The sequence below is a fragment of the Olea europaea genome, unplaced genomic scaffold, assembly GCF_002742605.1.
Source record: "Olea europaea var. sylvestris unplaced genomic scaffold, O_europaea_v1 scaffold2492, whole genome shotgun sequence".
Taxonomy (NCBI): Eukaryota; Viridiplantae; Streptophyta; class Magnoliopsida; order Lamiales; family Oleaceae; genus Olea; species Olea europaea.
Window position 1 is genome coordinate 56,391 of NW_019243151.1, and position 21,996 is coordinate 78,386.

At 34.2% G+C, this 21,996-nt stretch overlaps 2 protein-coding genes across 2 annotated transcripts; one reads left to right on the forward strand and one right to left on the reverse strand.

The window, feature by feature from the left end:
* Positions 1-4,071: 4,071 nt before the first annotated feature.
* On the forward strand, positions 4,072-4,670 carry LOC111382412 (60S ribosomal protein L27a-3-like). Its single transcript, XM_023006383.1, has one exon. The coding sequence runs from the start codon at positions 4,103-4,105 to the stop codon at positions 4,541-4,543; it is 441 nt and encodes a 146-aa protein (XP_022862151.1). The 5' UTR covers positions 4,072-4,102; the 3' UTR covers positions 4,544-4,670.
* Positions 4,671-9,928: 5,258 nt separating this feature from the next.
* LOC111382411 (protein DETOXIFICATION 29-like) lies at positions 9,929-15,180 on the reverse strand. The gene is made up of 8 exons (XM_023006382.1): positions 14,757-15,180; positions 12,956-13,497; positions 12,209-12,295; positions 11,285-11,341; positions 10,876-11,114; positions 10,617-10,735; positions 10,319-10,405; positions 9,929-10,172 (listed from the first exon to the last, which is right to left on the reverse strand). The coding sequence occupies exons 1-8, from the start codon at positions 15,075-15,077 to the stop codon at positions 10,071-10,073; spliced, it is 1,554 nt and encodes a 517-aa protein (XP_022862150.1). The 5' UTR covers positions 15,078-15,180; the 3' UTR covers positions 9,929-10,070.
* Positions 15,181-21,996: the final 6,816 nt, after the last annotated feature.

Genomic DNA, 21,996 nt, shown 5'->3' on the forward strand with positions numbered 1-21,996 from the left:
GGACTAATTGTACTCTTTATCCTCCATTGAAGTTGTCCCATTAAATTTTCTTGACAAGATTTTAATGAGTAAGCATTTTACTACTCAAATGTTTTTATAATTAATTATACTCTTTTTTCCTTCATTTGATATTTTATTCTACTTAAATTTTGTCGAACTAAGTTTTTAATGAGTTAGTCATTGAACAAATGACTATGTAGTTCTATGGGTAAATCTTACTTACTCTAAAAGAGTGTACTCTATTCATATTATAACTTTAATATAATCCTTATATATATGAGTTGTTACAATGAAACATACAATAGAATTTTGACTATTTATACTTTTCTCTCTTATTCACTTTTCTTATTCTTATCTTTCTTTATAGTTTTATAAAATTTGTCCAAATGCTTAAATTATGTCAATTTGTTAAAAAAGTTTGAGAAAAAAGTTGTCTTTAAAACTACTAAATTATACCCATATTATTTGCATGATTTGAATCCGTCTAGGTGTTTTCGTCACATAAATTGTTGTTCTAGTCCATTTAGATTCACGTTCTTTTTACATGAATTTCTACCATTTCAATGGTGGTGAAGAAAAACTACCAACTTGTTGAATTGAATCAAAATCTCGATTTTGAAGCTGTTGTTTTGAGTTCAAATGGTTTAAGTTTTGATAATTGAAAATCGCATAAAACCAAATAGAAACACTTACCCAATTTTTTTAAATAATTACTTATTTAATTATTTTACTCATTGTACATTATTTTTTTTTATTAGGTTAGTTTATCATTCAACAAATTTACTTTCTAGTCGGCTTTTATTGCCTTTCAAGGAAGAAAATAATTTATCTATGATAATGTTTTACCTATCTAGAAAATGAAATTGCAAGCTTAAACCTTATATTAATTTATTTGTTTAAGCTCATACCAAAACAAATGTTTATGTTTAGAAGATTTCAATTTAAGTGTTATGATGAAATTTGCAATCAATATGTTAGTTTGTTTCTCACTTGTTTGAAAGATGCTTTTATAGGTAGAGTTGTGGTTTGATACCAAATCAAACTGCAAAAATGATTTGATTTGGTTTGAAAAATTAAATTATTTGATTTGATTTGAAATTTTCTCAAATCACTTGTAATGATTTGACTTGAAAATAATTCAAAAAGCCGTTCAAATAGAATCATATCCACTCTCATATTTAAGACATTCTTATCAAATTAAAGAAAGTAACAAGAGCTTTCAGTTCCTTTGAACACTGGTCATTATCTTCAACTTATCTTCAATGTTTGATAGATTACATAAAAAAATATTTTTTGTTTGTAATAAAATTTTGCAACAAACGAATTTCATTTTGATCCACAAAAAAGAGTTAATTGTTTATTTTTCGAGGTTCTCACGGTCGTAACAACACATAAGAACTCTTGAATGAAAATAGAAAGAAATGTGACTCCAGTCCCTTCTGAATCTTTTACTAATGATCCCTTAAAGTTTAAGCAATATTTCAAATTGATAAGTAATTATTCACTATAACTTGTTTCATAATTGGTCACTTTATTAGTTTAATTATGTTTAAACTAGAGAGAAAATGAGAATAGTATAGGGAAGCAAATATAATTGTATTTTATTAAGAAACAAAGTCCCATATTTATAGGGAAAAATTAGGGATACATTGGTAATAAAAATAAAGGTTACATGGATATAATTGCCCTTCACTAATAATCATATTATTTACAACGCTCCCCATTAAATGACATAATATAAAATATCTGTTTCCTTTGATAACTATAGTACCATGATGATTCGAAAAATAACTCTTGTTAATCTCTTTGAAAGTCTTATATATTGAAGTATTATTTTGAGTGTAAATATCTTGTAGGTTATAGGCATTCATTACATGAAGAATATGTCTTGTTAAAATCTTTATTAGGAAATTTTTGTGAAAAAATTCTAATGAAGAAAAAAGAGTACATTATTTTTTTTAAATACGCTATAAAAATTGTCTTGTTGAAAATCTTCCCAAAAAAACTCAATGGGACAAAACATTAATCAAGAAAAAAAAAGTACAACGTGTATTTATTCTCACTCATGATAATATCAATTGAATTATATGTTTCAGGTATAAAATTCTTCAAGGATAATAATAAATCTATATAAGGTAAGTTGGCTATAATCATATTTATTATATGTATATCAAAGTTTATGTATTATCAGAGTAATAAAATAGAAATTTGTGATTCCATCCACCACATGGTAATGAAATTCATTATGTAAAGAGTCATACATTTCATATTATTACTTCACTTTTTTCATTTTTATTTCACATAATAATACACATTTAGGTGTTCAGATTATAGATAATTTTGGTAGGATTACGTTCTTTTATTCAATCAATTATTTCTTCTATTCATATAATTTAATAAATTTATTTCAATATCCTCGCTATTCATAAATAAAATTGTACATTATATACAAAAAAATATGTCGATAACTATTTTCTTTTCGATTTTATTTCTTTTACATAAAAACATAACTTCCTTTGAATTAAAATTCAATTAAGTAGCCCTTCTTATTCTGATGGCCTGGCCTGGTCAGTACCTAGACGAGAACTCTCTCAAAATGGAATCTATTCCAAATGTACATGCCAAAAATACACCACACCTAAATGAATTTTGGAAGTTATAGGAACTTCCAACTATATCAGGAAAATGATCCCTTCTATTATTATATATAAATATTTTAATTTTGAATATATCAGATATCTAAACATCTCCTAGAATTGTATGAGTTGTTATGTCTAATTACTCATCACGAATATAGCTCTTCTTAATGGGACAATCTTTACTAATTGCTTTATTTTCGTTTTGAGATTTTTGTATTAGAATCGAATATCATCATACTTCAAGTGTGTCATAAATTTATCAAACATAGTATTTACTAATTGTCCTCCAAGACGTTAATTCGACTTGGAGCATTTGAAATTGGTGTATGAGGTATTATTGATCTTTTTTGTTAGTAAATGCATCTAACTGAATTGTATTTCAAATTTCTGGCTCAAATTATCTTTTACAAAGATTTAGATAATATAATGATGCATTCGTATATTATTTTCAACTTCTTAATTCCCTCCCCTTATGCAGAGAAAAAAGTCCAATTTTCTATGCACCGGCATGAAATTTCGGTGCTGATACATGTTGTGATATTAGGTTGTATTTCATATCGAATTTTTCTGATTGTCTTCGAGCTAAGTTCATTTTTCAGTTATGCAGCATCATGGACCAACAAGAACAAGGACATAAACGAAAGGGAAAGTGGTTCCACAATTAACCAGCTTCCATCAGCCCGAGACTGTTTGGTAGACTTTCTGGTCAGGAAACCACCGGTCGGTTTGGAGAAAACTCAAGCATTCTGGGTAGCATTAACTCTATGGATTGGATTGGTTGGAGCTGCACTCTTTTTACAAAGTTGAAGTTTACATTTTTGTGCAGTTGTGATGTTTATCTTGCATTCTTTCATGGTATTACTAGTTGTTGTATAATTTATTTTGGTATCTTTGTAATTGTTACGGTACCATATGATCAATTCGGGCATAAATCTATTTGTACAATATTGTTGTCGAAAAATTGTTAGTGAGAAAGGTAAATTATTTTTAAAACTATCCAATGATAACATCTCACGTGTCATATCGTTAAAAATGTTGTCAAAATTATTGAACACCAAGCATGATTGTCAATTCAAATACTATATGAAATGTGATTATTTTTGAAATTATATTCGATTCAGATTGAGAAAAACAAAATATTTGTTGTCTAGAAAGAGACTTATTACTTGAATATTAATAAGAGGACTTTGTATTATGGTTTGTTTAAGTTTAAGCCGAACATTAGAGTTTGATTATTCCTCAAAAATTTCAAAAACAAAAAATTACATAATATAAAGAAATCAATTTTAATTAGTGCTATTTTGGTAAATCTGTTAACCCTAAAGGAACAAGTCTATTCTGCAAACTTCCACAGATACCCTCGAACATCGCAAAAACATGAGGACATATTTGTAATTTCGTATTCCGCCTTAACCCTATAAGATATAGCATTGAAGCCTCATTTCTGCATCTCAGCCGCCTCAATGACGACCCGTTTCAGGAAGAACAGGAAGAAGCGCGGGCACGTCAGCGCCGGCCACGGCCGAATCGGAAAGCACCGGAAGCACCCCAGTGGCCGTGGAAATGCCGGAGGTATGCACCACCACCGTATCCTCTTCGACAAGTACCATCCGGGTTATTTCGGTAAAGTCGGGATGCGCTACTTTCACAAGCTCCGCAACAAGTTCCATTGCCCAATTGTCAACATCGACAAGCTCTGGTCCATGGTACCCAAGGAAGCCAAAGATGCTGCATCAAAGGAAAAAGTGCCCGTGATTGATGTTACGCAGTTCGGGCACTTCAAGGTTTTGGGCAAGGGAGTTCTGCCAGAAAATCAACCGGTGGTTGTTAAGGCTAAGCTCGTGTCTAAAATTGCTGAGAAGAAAATTAAGGAGGCCGGTGGGGCTGTTTTACTCACTGCTTAGGTTTGTGGTATTTCCTTTTTTTTATTATATATTTTGAGTTGCTTCAGAATTTTGGATCTGGATTTTATAATGGATATTGTTGCATTTTGGAGTTCAATTGGTAATGATTATTGGAGTTGCTTTGATATTGCTATCTTCTATCAGGCTTTTTTCAGCAGATTATTTTTGTTGAAGATATTATCTATATGGCTAATTTCAGTGCTGAATATGTCAATATACACCATGAAAAATGTTGATGCTAATAATTTAATTTCGTTGTCAAACCCAATTTTTGAAGGATGGTAGTAGTGGATGCAATGATCCTTAAATGAAACATTCAGGGTTCTCTACAGAATGTACTTTCTTTCACAGTGTGATTTGGTGTCGCAATCCTTTTGCCAAAAGGTTCCGTTTGATTGCACGAATAGAATTTGGGTGGAAAGAAAACGAATTTCTCGGAATTGAATTGCTTAGAACTTGTTTTATTAGGAATTGTCAAATAAATGTGATTGATTGGTATCACTTGAAAAATGTTGAAATTTTAGATCTTTTGGTGTTCATTTGACTTTGTTTTTCATGAAAATTGTCAATTAAATTGATAAATTTTTTTACAATTGTCCTTATAATTTGTTTCAAAAAAAAAAAAAGAAAAAAGAAAAGATTATACATATATGTATGTATGTATGTATGTATAGGAAAAGCCAATTCCCAACAAAAACCATGGGAATTGGTTTTCCACTCCATGGAAAACTTTTCCAATCAAACAACAAAAAGATGGAGAAATGGAAAATATTCCCTATCAAACGGGGCCTTATTGTTGTTGAAAAAACTCATCTTTCCCACAAATTAGCTCCAAGAATGTGTTCTGCTTCCATGCTCTTTCGACCAGGAATGGAACTATTTCTGGTGAATGGCTGTGGATGTTTGAATTGTCATTTTCGACACTTCAACTTCTCTATGCAGAATTCGCATTCTGATGCATATAGAGAGAAGCACTGTTTTTCTTTGATGCAGATGTTGGATCTCTAGAAAGCAGGTGGACTTCTATCACAATTCACCTCTATATGATGAATACTAATTTTTCTGCCTAATCTGTAAATCTGTTGCACCAAGCTTCGGGATTGAATGAAGATAACACTATTGTTTTCCTTTTTGATCAGTAGATAATCTTTGCAATTGTTTCCCTTTTTTGGAGAGCAGCCTCATGTAGCTTGTCCGGCCAATATCACCTTTGACCTCTTTTTTGCTCGGACAACCTCTGCCCTCTACCTCATTTTAAATTAGGATTTTAAATTTATTCCTGAATTGCTTACCCTTAAAATACAAAAGTACGAACCCAATATAAAACTTGCGAACCTAGGATCTTTATTGCTACCACGATTATGTTCTTTCTGCTATAATTTTCACATCAGTTCTGGTGCACAAGACTGCGTTTCTGGCTGACGTGACTTGCGTAACACCTGTTTCTTAGTGTCGAGGTCTTCATTTACTGTGGATAGATGTTATTTCTGCTAGTGTAATAGGTCGGACGAGTTCATCAGATAGATTTCTATTTTTCTACCCCATATGGGGTTTAGTAATTGCGTGTTTTTTTTTTTTGTTTTGTTTTGTTGGTTTGATGATCGCAACGAATGACCTTAACTATGAGCAATAATAGCAGTCACAGGAATCCTTGGAGGGTACCAAAAAGGGCTTGCTCTAATTTGAAATTTCAAGAACCAAATTTAACTTTTTAGAAAGATTAGGGACTAATGTGCAAGATTCTAAAATATCAAGGACTACCTCGTGCAAATTTGGAACGCTTGGGCTAACTTGTACAAATGAAAAAGTTCAAGAACTAACTAGCAATTGAATGAAAGTTTTGCCAAAGTAGAAGGCTAACAAGAACCACAATACACAGTGGTAAAAGGGGAGGGTGGAGAAATCTAGCTTTGATTGAGGCTACTGCGTCAAGGGTTCGAATTCTGAAATATGGATTTGGCTCTTGGGTAAGTGCAAGTGTACAAGCAGCCTTCCACCCTATACCCTTGGAAGCATAACCTGCGATTTAGTAGAAGGCTAACAAGAACCACAATACACAGTGGTAAAAGGGGAGGGTGGAGAAATCTAGCTTTGATTGAGGCTACTGCGTCAAGGGTTCGAATCCTGAAATATGGATTTGGCTCTTGGGTAAGTGCAAGTGTACAAGCAGCCTCTACTCTGTACCCTTGGAGGCATAACCTGCGATTTACCTCCCTCACGATGCTCCAGGGCAGGGGTAGTGGGGGACCTTTAAGGTTGGGGTTTAACCTTTTAAGAACCACAATACACAGAATAACACTCGTTTCAAAATTAAGCACAAAGGTTTCAAATTTCAAAAATTAGATATTTATTAAAATTTATTTATGATTTAATTAATTAATTAATTAAATATATTAAGGTCACATATTTATAAAAGTTGGTCACAAATTAATTATTTTGTTCATCACATATTATTTTTTGATTACAAATAAATTTTTTTACATGTTTTAAATTATTTTACGGTTACAAATAAAAAATTTTATAGGTTACTATCACAATTTATTCATTCATCACAAATCTAAAACATTTATAAATCACAATTTAATTATCGATTACAAATCACAAATATTATAAGTCACAAATTATTGTACAATTACAAATTATCCAATTATCGATCATAAATTAACAATTTTTTTAGATCACAAATTACTTTATTATCACAATTTATATTTTTCATTGATCATATATTGTTTATTGATCACATATTAACCAATTTCATTGTTACACAACCAACTAATTTGTGACCGTCATCAACACTTGTAATCACAATCTCACCATTACCTTCAACAGTACAACATCACCACCGTCGTCACCAAAATTATAACCACTACCACCACCTCAAACAAATCAACACATCGCAAAAAACACCACCACCTCATCGCGTCATATCCACCACCACCCTGATAGATCTACTGTAACCACTACCACGAGCACCACCGCCTCCACTACTACAAAAAACTATCACAGCCACCACCACCCAAATCACTGTATAACCACCGCAACCATGATGACTTCAACGACTTCGACAACGCAGATCCGCCACAACCACGCAACCACCACTTCCACTAAAAAAAATCCCCAAACCGTCGCTGCCACCACAACTTCCACGATCACCACCCGCAAACACTATCCACAAAAATCATCCCAAATCACTGCACAAACATCGCAACCACAATGACTTCGATGATTCATACAATGCAGATCCGCCACCACCACACTGCAATAACCATCTCCCCAAAAAATTCCTAAACTGTCGTCTCCACCACAACCTCCATGACCACCACCTGCGAACACCATCCACAAAACCCATCCCAAATCACTGCACAACACTGTAGTCGCGACGATTTCGACGATTCTGAAAAAGCTGCCATTGTGTGTCATGCGCGAGGCATCGCATTACGAGCATAGTGTTGTGCGCAGTTGTTGCAGCAACGTCGCATACGACAGCACTATCATCGCCTCAATGTGCGAAGTTGCTGTCGTGGCTTCCAATGGTGCTGCTACTGTATGTCATCGCCTGCTATGCACTGATGGTAGGTTTCTCAACAGTGGTAGGAAAGAGATGACAGAGAGGATAGATAAAGAGGAGAAATGAAAAATGATTTAGGGTCAAGGTTTGGGTCTGGTAATATAGACTAAATCATTTTTATAAAATTATTATTAATATTTAAAAATTATATTATTATCTGATTTTTGTATAAATAAACCTATCACATAATTTATGAAATATGATCTTTAAAAGTAAGCTTCTATGTAATTTTCACGTCCACAAATAACATGACATAGCCCAAGTAACCAATATAGACCCTATTTGTTTCCTATTTTTTCCCCATTAATATGAAAAATATGATCGATATCCATCACATCAAATTATCAAATTTGAATTTTTATTTTTTGTGTGAAATCCATAACGACTATATATATATATATATATATATTTTAATCAAAAATGTGAAACAAACGCTCCATAATTTCCACCCAAATCATAGAAGCTGCCCCCACAGCCCATGATTTGCAGCACTTACGTCAGGCAGAAATAACAATTTAGGCAGAATTTGTTCAATAACAAATTTCTGAAAATAACACTCTACGCCTTGTCGTACTACACGAGTATGAGGACCCAAATAAATTTGACGGCCCAAATGGTAGATAACCATATGTAGGCTAACCACTATGGGTTCGAGTCACAAGATCCGTATGTTAACGAACAGATTGTTGGTGATTATGATGTTGGCACCCCTTGTTTGTTTGGAAGAAAATCCTTTTACTTTTCCGTCATATTTTCTTAGCCTCTCGGTTTGTCAGTGTTCTTGATATTAGGCCACTTGCTGGCTCCATCTTTAAGTGGATTCCGGGTTATTCCATGGATTTTTGAGTGCAACTTTTTCTACTTGAGGAATGTGTCCTTCAAGTCTTGGTGATGGTCATAGTGGATAATAATTTTCTTTCTCAACTACTTCTGGTTATTAGTTGGCTTAGTTGGTCTGCAATGCTATGCAAAAATGAGAATGGACAATATATATGAAATAAGAACAAGAACACAATATTTATGTGGAAACACAAGATCGGAAAAAAAAAAAAAAAAGAAATTCACGGATGGAAGAGAAAATTCAATATATCAAATATGAGTACAAAAGATATGGCTACCACCACAAACCCCCATTGTTTTTTCTTATCATAATTTTAGTTTCACCATATATGTTGCATCACAAGCTTTTCAGATTGAGCCAAAAAGAATTCGGATAACCATAATCTAACAAATGTAAATGCAATTTTAAAGCACCATTTAAATCTTGAGGATTATGATTAGTTCAGATCAATTTAATTTTCAAACTTAATTTGATATCTACAACACCATATTGAGTTTCAGGGGAGTGTTAGAAAGTCTATCAAATCTATTGGGATAAATATTGCTGGATTTTAGGAAGTTAGTTGCAAATGGGTGAGTATCTTGGGTAATATTTTAAGAGAGAATTTTTTCTTTATCCATTTCTTTGTGTAATCTATAAATTAAATAGATCATAAAACATGCTTAAGATTTCAATGAAAATGAAATAAGGATGCATTTGGTCATGAGCATGAAATTTGCATAAAAAAAATAAATAAATTATAGGCAATTCAATTGTCTAGAGTTTATCTGTATGAAAATTATGAATTAAATGTGTTTGATTGATTTAGTTTTTAATTTAAAAAATATTATATTATTCCATTTTTTATTGGTTGGTATATAAAAGAGGATTGATGAGAGAGAGAGAGAGAGGATTGCTTGAAAAATAAAATCTTAATCCCTTTAAAGAAAATGTTTTCCTTGATTTTGTGAAAGGCCGAGAAACATATTTTCCATCGGAAGGTTCAAAGTTCTCAAATTTTACTGTTTGGCTTAGAAGAGTCAAATTAATTACAATGCTTATTAAATACTTGAACTTCCAGTGTCCATCACTGTAAATCTTATGTCAAAAGCTGAGAAACATACTTTCCATGGGAAGGTTCAAAGTTTTCTCACACTTCTGCTTGAAGTTTTACTATTACTAGTTCCTTCATCATCTATTTCCACTCTCCATCCTTTTAATCTCTCTTTCGCCATAGAAGCCTGCAATGTGCATAACAAAGCACCTTTCTTTAGAAATCGATACTATACAATGATTACAAAGTGCTAGAACTCTGGCTCCTGCATGCAATTTGCTCTTTCACATGTGGGCGATTCTACTCGTATGATAATCACTATTTAGCACATACCTCTTTGTCCCAGTTTGCGACACATAACATACAGAGTAATACGCTGCATTGTAGGAATAAACCTAGCAACATTCCACACCAAAGCCCCTGAAGGATATCAAATCGAAAATGGAGATACAGGTTAATATGACTAATTTTTCCATTCTACACAAGAATTTGGTACAGGAGAACAGAACTCTTTATCATCAGATTTTAACAAACTAGGGCCTCGACTCTTAGAGGATATCAGATAATATGTTAAGCCGTGATTGGTTATGGTAACCCCAAAAGTACGCAAGTAACGAGTAGAACTAGTCACCTTGACGCCCATTTTGAACTTGAAGCCCATTAAAACTCCCAAAGGAATGCCTAGCAGGAAGTAGCATGCAACATTTATGCAGGCAACTGGAACTTGCCACCCTGCCCCAATAGCGGCTCCTACAATTACTAATAATTAATACAAAAGCTTTGCTGAAACCAAAAATAAAAAATAATAATAATAATAAAATGAAAAAAATGAAAGAATTCAAGTTCAGAACTGATATAAGCATTGAAAGAAGTCGAAAATTGATGAATACCAGTGAGAGTATATTGGAAATTTGTTAAGGTTATGCATATCCCTAGCAATGGCGTGAGCTCTTCTACAAGGTGGATAACTTCCGAACTGTTTGAAAATATTGTAGGGTACTGCTTCGAGGTGACCATTAGGACAAGAGCAATGAAGAAACCGAAAAGAAGAGAAGTGCTCCCAGCCACCACTGCTGAGAATTTTACCCTTCCCGGGTGCCCCGAACCGAGTTCATTTGACACCCTCACACTGCACACACATTTAAGTTGGGTGAGATTTAAAACTTTCTGTACTTTGGTAAATGTTACTTGTCCCAAATTGGCGTAATCTAACATAGGAAATATGAAGGTGATTTAGCATTGGTGATTAATGGCTCATTTTTGGAGCACGATATTCGACAATGTGTTAATTTTACACACCTTGTGGCTACATGGAATCCAAGACCTGCCATGGAGATCCAACCCAATATATTTGAACTGCAAAGTCAAAGCACAATGGAAGTCACATGAACAGTTTAGTTATAAACTTTTACGGTGACAGTAGAATGATCATCAAATAGGGTTGAAATGTTAAAGAACTATTCCTTCCTGTGGATAAAATCATTATTAGCTTAGTGTGTGAAAACATAAATAAGAAAATATCTTCAGTCCACTCATAGAAAAATAAAGAAATGGCTTAGAGAGTTTATAATATTGGTTAGATAATTTGTTGCATTGTAATTCAGAATCAAATTTGAGCCCCCTTTATGAGGTCGAGGGAATCTTACTTGGGAAATAGGCGATGGTAGACTGCAGTAGCAAGCAAATTATGCAATGTTATATTGAAATCCGACTATGAGGAAATTTTTCAAGTAGAGCCAAGTAGTGTGACAAAATGGAAAATCACCTTACTTTTAACTTTTTCCCCAAAAGTCTACTTTATTTAATAGAGTGTTCATAATATATATTCTGTAACTATCTTTTCTTCTTGCATTTTCAGCTTATTTTGAAAGGTTCTGTATTTATTTATATAAAGAAGAAGACGATGGAGAGAAGAACCAAACAAGTTCAGTTCACCAACCAATGATCAGCTGAAGGCATTATAATTGCTATTAGGTAAACATCCCATCCCTACTAATGACATGGTCGATTAGTTGTTTAGTGCATAAAATTAACTATTACTTGTGCTGAATTAGGAATCAGGATGTCTTGTATAAGTGTCTTGAATAGATTTTATTTTTTATTTTTCATTTTTAATGTTAATTTCCATATTATTTCTTCTTAAAGATTGCGTGACTGGTGGTATTGCGGATTTTAGCCATTTAAATTTAGAGAAACGAAGTAGACAAATAGAATGTTACTCACCATATGGACGACGTATCCACAGATACTTCTGCATTTTTTAAATTTCCAACGAACAGAGTCAAAACTGAAATATACCATATCTCAGAACTGCAAAATTGCAAAAATAAGTTACCTATTAGGATCTCATTTGTGGACTTTTGGATATGAAAGATCTCAAGAATCTTGATGATATGATAGTCATTGCATGTTAAATTAAATACAATTAAATGAGTTAGATGAAGAAAACAGTAATTTAATAGAATCAGAGTGGTGGGATAAAATGGAGAAGCATTGTAGGAATTGTGTGATGTGACATTATGTTGATAGACACACTAGTTCTAAATGTATAAAGGATAAGATGTCCACAAGATCGAAAGTAGCGGAAATGAAGATGCTGAGATGGGATGCCTAAAGATAAATTAAGATGTTATAATAAATGATTATGAGAATGAAAATATGTACTACCAAGTGGAAGTGAGGTCGATTGAAGATACATCAAGTGAATAACGATTCTAGAAGTAGAAACATGCTTTGCATCAGCCTTGAAAGATCTTTGCAAAAGTGACATGATTTTAGCAGTTTGGATGATGATAGATCAAAACTAACATAACATGTAGTTTATGTCTCATTAACAATGAACTATATGGATGGACCGGAATAATTCATGTAATTAACTCTTAATTTTATTGAAAATGACAAAAAAGATTCATGAAACTGACTTTGACTCAAATGAGGCTTAGTTTGTAAACAATAAATTTAATTTCTTACCAGATCATTACAGCTGAGGCAACAGAAACCTTTACAAACTTCCACAGATTTTCAAAGGTCTTCCACGAAAATCCAGACCAAGCTTCTCCACAGGTCCCGGAAATGATATACAAGAATTGACCAATAGCAATGACCCACCACGCCACATCCAGTGACACGGCTGCACCCCCCAGGCCCCACTGGAGTTCCAGCATAAACAACCAGCTTAAGAATAAATGTAAACCAAGTGCTGCTGCTGTTATTACAGCTATTGCCATGACCTTGCTTTGTGCCTGTAAAAATTTTGTCGTCGGAAATATCATCGCATAAGCAAACTGCTGGGGAATCATCCAGAGGGAGAATTTTCCGGCCGCAGCCGAAATAGCGTCTGTCTGGCCTAAACGCTTCAAGATTGGTGTGGCAAATACAAAGAGAGAAACCATTGCAATTGCCATGATATTGAGTATCAGCAATGATCTTTGCATGTGTATTCCAAGCATTTCTAATTGGTTTGCTCCAAATGCTTGCCCGCAAAACGTTTCTAGTGCACTTGACATGCCCAACTGCGTCAAAATCAGTTGCATAAATCAATCACCACCCTCCCTGCCTTACAACTCTAGATGATCATCTTATCACTGTCACATTATCCGATGAACTTTGAATGCATTTTTAGATATTGGATAACATGACAATGATTCCCACTATGTGATAAATGATTATCTAGACTCCAAATTGAATAACATTATTCATTAAAGTAAGCCTTCTTCTCTAGAAATTTAGAGTTAGCTCGCGTCAATCTATTGCAACCTTCTTAATTTAAGGAGAGATGTTTTTCAGCATCTTTTTCAGATTATTAAAAGTTCTGTAAGAAGATCAGATGCCCTAATGAGATGTGTATTCAAGTTGTGATAAAGTTCTGACTACCAAAACCTTCTTGCTTTACATAGAGTCAAGGCCAACTATGAAATTCCCGAGCAATTTCCATCCTTCATCAACTAGAAAAAGGATTTTGCTACTTATACATCAAAATGGTACATAAGCGGTTATTGAAAATGATGTGGAGGGGAAAGATTGAATGAAAAAATTGGTTGTATTTTAAACTGGCAAATGACAGGGCATCGTGTTACATTACGTAATCCATTATGTGAACTTGATTTACAAGCAGCAAGATTCCTAGAAAGATACATCAGTGGACGGTCTGAGGGGATTTGAATAGTTTAGAGTTTGAGGTGTCAAGGCACGAGTGGATGGTAAACCCAAATAAATAAATAAAAAAAAAAAAAATTGTTAAGGAAAGAGGGATAATTGCTCATAGTCACTCAAGTAATTTTCTTACATTAGATGTCCTTCAATAATGCCGAAAAATGAAAGTTAAGAAAAGGAGGACAATTGCAGTAACGGTCACTGAAGAAATTTTCTTAATTCAGTTCGAGGCAGTAATACCGAAAAATTAAAGTTATAATTGCAGTCACTAAAGTCATTTTCTTACGTATAGTCACCCAAATTTTCCCAATATATAGAATATAGAGGGTTAGAGAAAGCAATACTGAAAAATGAGAATTAAGTAAAAAGGGAAAGTATCAGTCACCCAAATTTTCCGTCACTCAAGTAATTTTCTTACCTCACTCAAGTTCCGAACCTTCACGCCAGATGACTATTTTACAAATAAATATCAGTGACCATTGCTGAAATAAACCCTAATTAGAAAAGATAAAACGAGTACCACCTCACATTTAGGATTAACAACTACCAATTCACCCCCACCGTCGCCGGAATCAGCAACGACACGTACAATAATGAAAGAAAAACTAAACATACATACCAATACGCCATAAGGAATGGCTGCAATGACAGAATTTTCCACAGAAACTGCAGCCAGTTGAATGGTTCCTATATGGCCGACCACCATCATAGTGGTGGCCATGAGGGCGTACTGGCAGAAGGAGGTGAAAATTGACGGACCAGCAACGTACCATAGCTTCTTTGATTCAGTGGAGAATTCTCTAACAAAATCCTTAACTCCATTAATTGGGCCAATCTCATCTTCTTCACCACAAAATGATTGAGATATATCTTCATCTTTCATGTCATTTTGAACATGCCTGATGGAAATGAGTGGTTCAACTACTCCTCCACCAGTCATGGTGAATCTGCTGTGAATTAAAATAATCTGCTTCGCATTTTTTATTTTATTTTTATAATATTGAGGTGTGTACTGTCTCTGTCACAATGGGCCAAGTTGTGTTGAACTCAATTGCGCAAAAGCAATAAAAATGGAGACTCGAGTTTCACAAGCACAAGGTGTGCTTGGATACGTTTATAAACTGTTTAAAGGTTAAATCCATAGATGATAATCCAACTTTATATTTAAGGTTATTATAATCATTTAATTTTATTTTATTTCATTATGGTCACCCAACTCCTTTTTACTATTTTCACTTTTTATTATATATAAAAATTAAATTTAAAAAAATAATAAAACAAAAACTAGTTAAAAAACATTTTAAAATAAAAAATTATTTTTGCTTTTTAAATTTTATTTTTATGTATAATGCAAAGTTAGTATTTACATATTCTTAAATTAGTAAAAACGGTGAAAAAATTGGATGGTCATGATGAAATGTTATATGAAATTAGGAGGTCATAGTAAAATAAAATCAAATTTGATGGCCATGTTGACACTAAATATAAAATTGAGTGGCCATAGCGAAATAAAATCAAATTAAGTGGTCATGATGACACTAAATATAAAGTTAGAGTGGTCATTGATGAATTTAATCCACTATTTAAATTATAAATAAATATGTGTTCCTAAAAGTTTAGAGTGAGCAAAAATTATCAAAATTATTGAACCAAATTAGATTGTTCAGTTTGATCTAATTTTACTTATGTTTTGATTGATTCTCGATATTAAACTTGAGTTTTTATAAATATAAATTTATCAATTGAAAGTTGAAATAGTGTTGTCACACCAATCACATGGAAGTTAAGATTTTATTTTATAAATACGATATGGCCTTCTCCCATTTGCTTAGCCTTCACCTTCTTCATTGAACGAGTTGAAGCGTTTGAACGAGCTCAATAAACAAATTAAATCGTAATTGTCGTAGAAAATTTTATTTTTTCTTTGCAAGGGTATTTTAGGTTTATCAACCTCATTTTAGATGATGTATGACTCAAAAGGAGTTAGAAGGTATAACATATACTCAAATATAAAGGCATAAAATGTTAGTGATATTTTTGAAACATGAGAGGTGTCCATAGGATTGTCAAAAGTGTGAGGTGTCTCTCTTTTATTATTTCTGAAGTTAAATATGCAATGATTACGTTAATAAGTGATTTTAGTTAAATGTACTTTTTATGACTCATAATACCAACCTATTATTTACATATTCTATAATATCCGCAGATTATAATGACTTACTAAACATTCACAAATAAATCTAAGATAAGATAATTTACTATAAATGGTTTAATTGAAAGATTTCTAAATACTGGTTTTGGTTGTGTTTATGAATCTTTTTAAGTACTCAAAGTATATTATTTGTGCAATTTTAAAGAGTCTATAAGAAGAAAAAAGTGTTGCTTGAAGTCATTAATAGTACTAAATAAAGAGTAGAAATGGCAACGAGACAGATCGAGGTCATTGCAGCCAATCCCGTCCTCCATCCTGTTGAATTTTTTCCCCATTGTCCCGTCCCTATTGACGCTTAAGGGGGCGAGGATATTATATTAGTATGTTTTGCATTTTAATTCCATATAATCAAATCAATATGAGATACTCTTGTAACTTGTTTGTGCTAATATAGTTCAAAACAACGTGCCACTTGTACATAAGAAGTTACAAATTTTTTTTACAAATATTTGAGATGTCAAGAAGAGAGGGAAGAAGTGTTTTTTTTTTTTTTAGGGCGTGTCTGGGAGTGCTTCTCGCCAAATTGTAATGAAAATTTTGCCCGTTATTTATAGCACGTACGTCCCATGTTGGCAGCAATTTTTAAAATTTTAAAAATGAAATATCGAAAATACCCATCTATCATTAAAAAAGAATTAAATGATAAGGGTAAAAATGTCATTTTGTCGAAAAATGGTCAAACATTTCAGCTGCATGTCTGACATATTAATTAAAGCATTGCAGCCCGGGTCCCACTTACCTCATCAAACGGTCAAAAAAGGCATTTCACGGATAGCAAAAATTGCTACCAGACACGTCCTTAATTTGGTTGAAGAAATTTTGATCCAACCATATTTCCTATATTATATGTATGTAAATTAAATTTATAAGTGGTGATATCCATGTAATATTACTATATAGTTTAATAGCCTACAAAATGTGCACATTTTGTTATTTTAGAACTGGGCAGGCAAGCTTAAGTTATATAAATGTCTAATTCTAGATTCATTATTCATTTGCCTCCACATTGCGACTCGTCTTTTACATTATGTCGTGCGCTTTTGTGTATTTTCTTCATTTATAACATAATCGAGTTTTTCCATTAGATTAAGAAGCCACCAACATCGACCCCACCATGTTAAAATCACCACAGATAAATAATCTAATTCTTCTTCTTGTTAAAGATCTCAATTTCTTGGAGGTTCGTCTTTTTAGCACATTTTTTCACATTCTTTTTCATTTTGATTCATAGACAAACTATAATATTAAGAATGTCAATTTGACTCGTCGACTCGACCCCATAAAAATATCGAGCTAGCTCAACTAGTGGCTCGGGTCGAGCCTCTTTTTTGGATGATGGCCCGACCTGAGGCTCGACCTGAGCTAACAAGTGTGGCTAGGCATAGGCCGACTGGCATGACCGGTCAAAATGTGGTCCTTGTCGTAGGTTCGAAAGTAGCTTGCTCTAAGAGTCAACTATTGGCAGGCATTTGCCTGTAGGCAAATGCAGCTGTTTCAGGCAAGCAATTGGTTGCTTGTCTTTTAAAAATTGAGTCAGTTCATCTCGGTTAAGGCTCAAGCCTAAAGTTCAAACCAAAGCTCCGAAACCTCAATTTTTCGATTGAGCTTTGACTTGACTCGGCTCGGGCTAGAAAAGCTTGAGCCTAGTCCTATCTAGTTACATCCCTATACAATTTTGAGCCACTTAATCCACAAAAATTCCGAAATTAGGATGGGCCTGGGCACATGGTTTAATTTTTGAATTTTAAATGGGATGGGTTGCAAGCGGGGACCATGGTCTTGGAACCCAACCCATGCCCACTTTTGGGAGATAGGCATTGCCACGTCCCCTATCCTGATAATTTGGGAAATTTTTGTCCCGAAAGGGATGGGACCCAACTTGTATTGAGTTTAATGGATTTTTTTTTTAATATCTAGGTATCACAACTTATACTAGGCTAAATCTTGAACTTCCAAGATCTTTGCCCCTAGAACCTTGGAGAGAGTAAATCGCGGGTTATGCCTCAACTGAATCACAAGTTCCCCCACCGTCTGTACACTTCTGCGCACAAGAAATCCTCCTCCAAAGTGATTGCTTCATACCAAATAAATCTGGCTGCAGGTTCCCACCAAAATTTGAACCTCCACCCAACCGCTAGAAGCAAGACAAATGTTAATTGATCCACCAATTGAGCTGTGCCCCGAGGAACATTTAATGGATTTTTTTTGTTATTCCTAATAAGGAGTGGAAGAAAAATTGTTATAAATTTCAATTACCTTTTAACTTTTATAAAAGGAAAAATTACAGTGACGTTCCAAACCTTTCAATTTGTTATAGACTACACCTAAACTTTTTAATTTTGCACCAACAGTCCCAAATCTTTCAATTCGACTGCAGCTGGAGGACATTGGACAAAATTCATTCATTAATCCATTAGTGAACCAAAAAAATTAGAACTTCGACTTTACTTGACATAAAATAGTGAATTTATATTTTATAATAAAATAATTAAAAAAACCAAAAAGCATAAAAATAAAGGAACTGTTCATCTTTCTCCAAACCCCCATCCCCACGCCCCAAAACCAAAAATCAGAAAAGCCAATCACTGTCAACCACCACTACCAATCCATATAACGTCGCACCGCTCACTGTTGCCACTATCGCAACCATTTATAGAAGGGACCAAGCTCCATGTACAGGAGCTCGGTTCACAAGTGGCTGCCAGGCCCTCACTGTAGGGGCTGGGCCCCATAAGCATTTTAGAAAAAGGGTGTGCCCGTCCCCACCTCCTCTCTCGCAGGCCCCTGTGCTCCCATCTTTTTCCTTATAGAAGTGAGGAGTGGTTTATCTCTCTATAAGCAACTCTCTATCTACTGAGAGTACTTTCTCTCTATAGATTTTTGTCTCTATCGATTTATATGTTGCTGAATTTGTTTCGGGAATCATCAGTGGCTCGGTAGACGATTTGTCAAGGAAAGAATTACAAGCCCCAAGTCATGTTTCTGTGTTCTCTATAATGAGTTCGTTTCAGATCCCAATTTTTGTCCATTCTTTTGGTTCCCTTCTCGCCATAATATTGAGAAATACAAACAAAACCCGGGACTCGGAGGAATAAGCACACGTAGGGAGGGGAGGAGAGAGAGAGAGAAAAAAAATTGAGAGTTTGTGTACGTCTTTAAGGATGGCAAAAAAATCAATTCAACCTAATACCCGCAACCCTATCCTGAATAGAATGGAGATTATCTCCAAATCAGGTAAGCGAGACGAGATCAATGTCTCGAAGCGAGTTCGGGACGAGTACGAAAACCATGGCCTCCATCTCACTTAGAGTTAATTTTAAATAAAGATTTTTTATCAAATAAAAAGAAAAAATTTACCATCATTTTTAAAGATAGCATGAGTTGTTTTTAAAAAAGTTGAAAGAAAGTAGTAATATTCACCAACTAAATATATAAAAATAAAAAAATAAAATAAATGGGGCAATAAACGAGTTCGAGGACCTGCCTCGCCATGAACCCTTGCATCCCGCTTTAATAGGGTATAGGATAAGACAATGTAACAAATATAGGACAAGACGGAAGACGAAAATGACCGATCTGCCTCCTACTCACCTTGTTGCCGTCCATAATGTTTTGTGTGTAATTGCTTCCATCTCTATGACTTGTCATCGTTTTTTTGCATCCATTGCTAGATGATGAAATGCCTCTATCACGATTTGATCTCTACATTTAGGGGTGTCAACGAGCCAAGTCGGCTCGAGCTCGACTCGAGCTTTTTTAAGATGGGTTTTTTTGGCCTTATCGAGCCTAAGGCAAGCTGTAAATGGCCTCGAGCCGGACCAACTTGGGCTTTTTGCGAGTTGAACTGACGAGCCAATTTGGTATCTACATCTACTCATATCAATATTGGATTCCATTAACACCATAGTTATTGTCAATCAGACTCTAGCCATTGATTTCGGTCTTTCTTTATTGTTCAAATATTGATTTATGTAACTATTAATATGGGCAACAATCTTTTCTGGACTACTGAAATGACAACAAATGGAGCCTCAAATCATCTCCAGGGGGCCTTTCGTGGAGTGTCCAACTGTCCATATTGGAATTAGCCTCAGTTTGCATAAACTTGACACTGTTTCTCGTGTTCCTGTTAATTAACTCTGCAACACTAATAATTGTGTGCAAGTTTTGGTATTAGTGCTTGATGGTGTTAGTTTAGTGAGGGTTGCTGCAAAGGAAAAGGGTAATTATACTGCTTCTTCCATCTCAGGCTTTAGCTTGGCGACAATTGTGGTGGTGGGCGGTGCAGCATCGTGTGGTTGGCGGCAGTGGTTGGAAGTGACTGACATTCCTAATTTTTAAAGGTTGAATCCAACTTTGAGGGTTCTCACCGTCCCACCTCTAGAGTTTTGTCAGGAGAGTAAATCGTGGGATTTACCCCATCAAGTTAGGGAACAAGAGTTTTCTGTATACTGCGCCTACAAGGAGTCCAATTCTATGTCTCAAGAATCGAACCCTCACATTGTGGCTGCCAGCAAGGCGTGAGATAACCTCACCCCTATCCTTTGCACCACTAAGTTATGCCCGGGGGCAACATTTTTAATTTCTAGGAAGATGAACGTGTAATTTTTTTTGGTTTAATTATTTTAATTGTTTTACTATAGAAAATGTAAAATTATCGTATACCCTTCACTTAATTTATCAAATTGAGTCAAAGTTTTACTTTTTGGGTTGATTAATAGACGGATTCTTTCTGTTGTTTGTGCCGCTGAAAGGTTCAGTGTAAAAATAAAAGATTCGTGTATAATCTGCAACAATTGAAAGGTTTGGGAGCCCACTGCAATTTTCTCTTAAAAATCCGACTCCATGGGAATCTGGAAATTAGTCAAGGTCTACTTTTCAACAAAAACGTATGTTATTTGTACTTGGCTATGTTATCTAAATATGCGAAGTGACAAAAAAAATTACTTTGAAAGTAACATTATTTTCTATTTTTAGAGCGTAGCCAAATATGAGTTATAAGTAACTTATGATTTTACCTATGCTCATTGAAACAGCCCAAGCAACTATAAAGATAAGGAGAATGCCGTGTGTATAGAAATGTGCCTCACAAAAATGCCACGGCAACACACAATAGGAGGGTGGGGGATTTTTTTGACATTTTTTATCACAACCTTAGGCCCACACATTGTGAGTATCTGGCGGAATTCTATGAGCCATTTTTCTATATGAATGGCTTTATACTAAAGATAACTACTTCCAGTCTAATTAAGACATTAATTACTATCTGACGAGTGAATGAAGGGCGTCATAAGACTTTTGGAAATTGATAGCTCAATTTAGAAAGAACAATGTTACACAAACAGGCTAAAAAAGTCGTAGGTGAAGAAAACATTTTGAAAAATAACATATGTATATTTATTTTAAAAAGTCGTAGGTGAAGAATTCTCATATTATTTTTCTCAACGAACCCAATCAATTCCCCGTTTGGTACTCAAATTTTCCTCAATTTCATGCTTCTGGGCAAAGTCATCTTTAGCATCGCTACAAGACTTGACTTACACATTTTTTTCCTCTCTTGAAGAAACCATTCTTTCGAACTATTGTCACTTTGATTGATCAGTCTTCTTCATAGGTCGATAATTTCTTATAAGCTTTGACCATGATC

Coding starts and splice junctions, on each gene's coding strand:
- LOC111382411 (XM_023006382.1), bottom strand. CDS start 15,077: ATGACTGGTGGAGGAGTAGTTGAACCACTCATTTCCATCAGGCATGTT. Junction 12,296..12,955: donor GCCTCAGCTGTAATGATCTG/GTAAGAAATTAA, acceptor GCAATTTTGCAG/TTCTGAGATATGGTATATTT. Junction 10,406..10,616: donor AGTTCAAAATGGGCGTCAAG/GTGACTAGTTCT, acceptor GATATCCTTCAG/GGGCTTTGGTGTGGAATGTT.
- LOC111382412 (XM_023006383.1), top strand. CDS start 4,103: ATGACGACCCGTTTCAGGAAGAACAGGAAGAAGCGCGGGCACGTCAGC.